The sequence below is a fragment of the Neolamprologus brichardi genome, chromosome 2 (genome assembly GCF_056152115.1).
Source record: "Neolamprologus brichardi isolate AB-2024 chromosome 2, ASM5615211v1, whole genome shotgun sequence".
Lineage (NCBI taxonomy): Eukaryota > Metazoa > Chordata > Actinopteri > Cichliformes > Cichlidae > Neolamprologus > Neolamprologus brichardi.
The window spans coordinates 35,001,533-35,005,168 of NC_142105.1; the positions used below are offsets into that span (position 1 = coordinate 35,001,533).

General features: G+C 43.5%; 1 protein-coding gene across 1 annotated transcript; it reads right to left on the reverse strand.

Moving 5' to 3' along the window:
* Positions 1-268: 268 nt before the first annotated feature.
* On the reverse strand, positions 269-2,773 carry nkx3-2 (NK3 homeobox 2). Its single transcript, XM_006808962.3, has 2 exons — positions 2,162-2,773; positions 269-1,466 (listed from the first exon to the last, which is right to left on the reverse strand). Exons 1-2 carry the CDS (start codon positions 2,532-2,534, stop codon positions 1,042-1,044), a joined length of 798 nt encoding a protein of 265 aa, XP_006809025.1. The 5' UTR covers positions 2,535-2,773; the 3' UTR covers positions 269-1,041.
* Between the last annotated feature and the right edge of the window lie 863 nt (positions 2,774-3,636).

Genomic DNA, 3,636 nt, shown 5'->3' on the forward strand with positions numbered 1-3,636 from the left:
GGACCTGTAACTATTCTGAAATTTCTAGAAAAGCTTATAATTAATATCAACAATAATTCAATTGGGGGGGGGCATTTATTTTCTTTTTGGCCATTAAGTTAAAAAGAGAGAAAGAGGGCCCATTTGTATTTGTCGGACAAAAAAGGGTTAAATTGTTTTAATTATTGGTAAAAAATTTTGATTGCTTTGTGGATATTTATATTTAATGTTCCAATACTAAACGTAACCCTTAAAAATAAAATTGCATCCCAATGAAAGTAATGCCTGATATGTTTTAATGTTTTTCGATCTAAACAGTCACTTAACACAAATAAAACATGTACATTTTAATAGGAGGTCGGCTTGTTTTAGCCTGCTTCCTGCTATAGGCCAGTAACTCAACAAACCGCCTCTTTTCAGTCTAACAGCGAACCACACTATAATGCATTGAAATAAAGTAACGTATATGCTCAAAAGTGCTGAATTATCTTACCTTTACAAACACAGCAAAAGAAAAAATACACAACCTGCAACAGAGACAGCTGTTTGAGAAGTTAATGGAATATGCCTATTTCCAGTCACTGCAGAGGTAGGAAGGCGCATGTAAAATATAAATCGACATTAAGGTGACATTTTCAGTCTGCTCAGGCCTCCGGTTTCCAAAACAGGTTCCGGGGGCTTCAGAGGTCCTTGAGGGAGTCCAAGACACAAATACTTTAATATTATTGCTGTGTCACTCCTCAGAGGATAACATAGTGACATTTTTAGGAGGTCCTGTCTCTCCGCTTATGATTTTAGGGTCTAAACCATGAGAAACTGTTTCTTTAACGGGTCCCTGGAGGGGGGAAACCTTACTACATACATGAAGGAGTCGCTTTAAAGTATTTCAGGGTGTGAAAAGCCATGAAAAGTTTTTGCTGTCTTGCCTGGACAACATGGTGAGGAAATTCAATCAGAGACGTTGAGCAGTCCCCTCGGACCTCTTCCTCTTGTCAGAAGTAAAGCTATTTGGGCTTCCTGGGAGCAAAAATAATAAAAATGAATAAATACAGTCACGAGTTTTCACTGGTTCCCCGCACACGCAGAGAGCGTCCATGCAGGGAGGCAGTAGGCGTAGGGGTAATAGTAGGACGGTTGCAGGGAGAGCAGCGGGGGCCGTAAGATCTCTCCCGGGCTGTACTGTCTCTGGTCGTCCCGCACCAAAACTTTCACCGCCACCTTCTTGGCTGCTGGGGTTGAAGCCATCAGATCGGCGGCCATCTGGCGGCGTTTCGTCTTGTACCGGCGGTTCTGGAACCAGATCTTCACCTGAGTCTCTGTGAGCTTCAGGGAGGCCGCCAGGTCCGCCCGCTCCGGCCCGGAAAGGTACCGCTGGTGGTTGAAACGGCGCTCCAGCTCGAAGACCTGTGCGTGAGAGAAGGCAGCTCTGGAGCGCTTTTTCCGCTGTTTAGGTTGATCCAGACTCTTCTCGTCCAGGTTGCTGGAATCTGGAAGAGGAGGGCACACAGATGGACGATGCATTTGAATCTCTTATTTGTCTCACATGTCGGGCCATTACGTTCATACTTGTCGATTATTTCATGGTTGCTTTGAGTTTTGAATCAGTGAAACGAAAAGGCGAAAAATGTAACTTAGAGAAATGAGCAAACTTATACGAAGGTATGTTTATTTTCACTTTTTATTAAAAACAAACTGCGTTTACCTTTCTTTTTTATTTTAGATTAAACAAAAAAGTTCGATTTTCATTTAGGCCTCATTTAAAATTATTTCATTTAAGATCATGACTCCTGACATTAAACCAGCCGAGTGTTGCTGGTCGATTATACCGTCAGTCAAACATAAACGTGCCAAATCATCAACGTTATCTTGACAAAGTCTAAAATTAAGCCAGGAATGCATATATACTCATGCGTAACGAGAGGACTTGGTGCATAAAAGCTATCAGGATGTGAAGAAGTTTTGAAAATAGGGCCTATGCCCTGCAATAACACCTGGCAGCTCTTCTTGTGATTCCACGCAGCTGTAACAGCAGTGTAAACATCTAAATTAAAAGAGCACTTGGCTCTTTCAGACTGAACTCTGTATTAAAGCGAAGAGTTTCGCGGAGTCTTGTTGTTGTACTTAAACCAGTCACGCTTTCCCCCCTGAGTTATAGTTATTCTGATCTTTCTGGCCTACTTACCCGTGCCATTACCGGGCTCCGTGTCACTCTTGGAGTTTTCCGCAGCTGCAGACTCGTGGTCCGTCTCCTCTTGCAGGCTTTCCTCCGGCACATCCGACGCAGGGTCTCCGTCTTTCTCCGATTTACATGGGGCTGGAGTCTTGCTGTCGTTGTCCTCACTGAGTCCCGAATCCGAGTCGTAGCTCTTCTGGTCGGTCGGCTCACAAGCTTCACTCTCGTTTCTCCTCGATCCGCCGTCCATCTCTCCAAATATTTTCCAGCAGGCAGTCTTTGAGAAGCACATGTCCAAATCTGGCAAGTGTCGACTGTCGTCTTTTTTGTTCAGGATGGCTTGGATTGAGAAAGGCATCAGCGAGTTGCCACGAACGGCCATTTTTCAAAGAAGCGAAGATTGCTCTGACTTCAGGTTCAGTAATTACCCGGCCCAGATAGTGGAGTAAATGTCAGTTCATCCACATTTTATTTTACTCCCTCCGTCGATCGCTGCTGGCTCTTAACATTACCCCTCCAGTGTTGGTTTCTAGTCGCATCCCTCGGGAGAAGCCGTAAAAAGTTTCTGCTACATCCGCAGAAGCGATGCTGCTCCGCTGCATAGCTCTACCATCAACCCGGGCTCACTACAATCTCCAGCTCTTTTCACCCAATTTTTTCACCATACGCCCTCACCTGTGACTGACAGGCAGCCTTTTCGCGTCCGATTGGCCTAGAGAAGAGGAAAGTCGTTTTATGATTGGCCACTGTAAACGACGTCATGCTGCTTTTAACCAGCTGGGGGAAGAAAAAACTTTCTTTGGTCAGAGCTTGAGAAGCAAATGTCAACCAGCGCACTTATTTTAACCGAAACTTCATCCAAAACAAGAGGACAGTCTTCGTGCATGTATGACTCCTGTGTATAGGATTGCGTTTTGGTAATGTTTTATTATGTAACGTATGGTTCATTTAGCAAAAGACCAGATTTCCTTGCGTTGCTGAAGTTTTTTTTTTAATCCTGCAGTAAGAAAAATGAGGATGGCATGCGCAAATGTCCGACATCACAAGATAGTAGAATTCACCAGTAACATCATTCAGAACTGTATAGTAGAAAGCATTGTCTCCGGTTTTCCTCAAATCACTTAAATGCAACATCAGGACTGAATTTGTAGGAAATTTAATCATTAAAAAAACCTTAACCCTTCATCAACCCTCAGATCTGTCTGGGAATCCTGTGCGTCCCGCGCGTAATGTGATGGTCGTTGCCTTCAGGGTTGACCGGCGAGTGACAGGCTTTTCACGCCGTCTACCTTTAATTAAGTTAACACAATGCATCGCCTTCTTTACACCCAGGATGTTGAATCGTTAAAACCTCAGCATATCCGCAAACTTCTTCAACTATACAAACAGACTACGAGTAAAAAATAAAAGGCACCTCACTTACAAGTACTACATTTCTGAAGTCTTATTAGATTCAGTAGAGATTGTTTTTACAGATTTCAGTT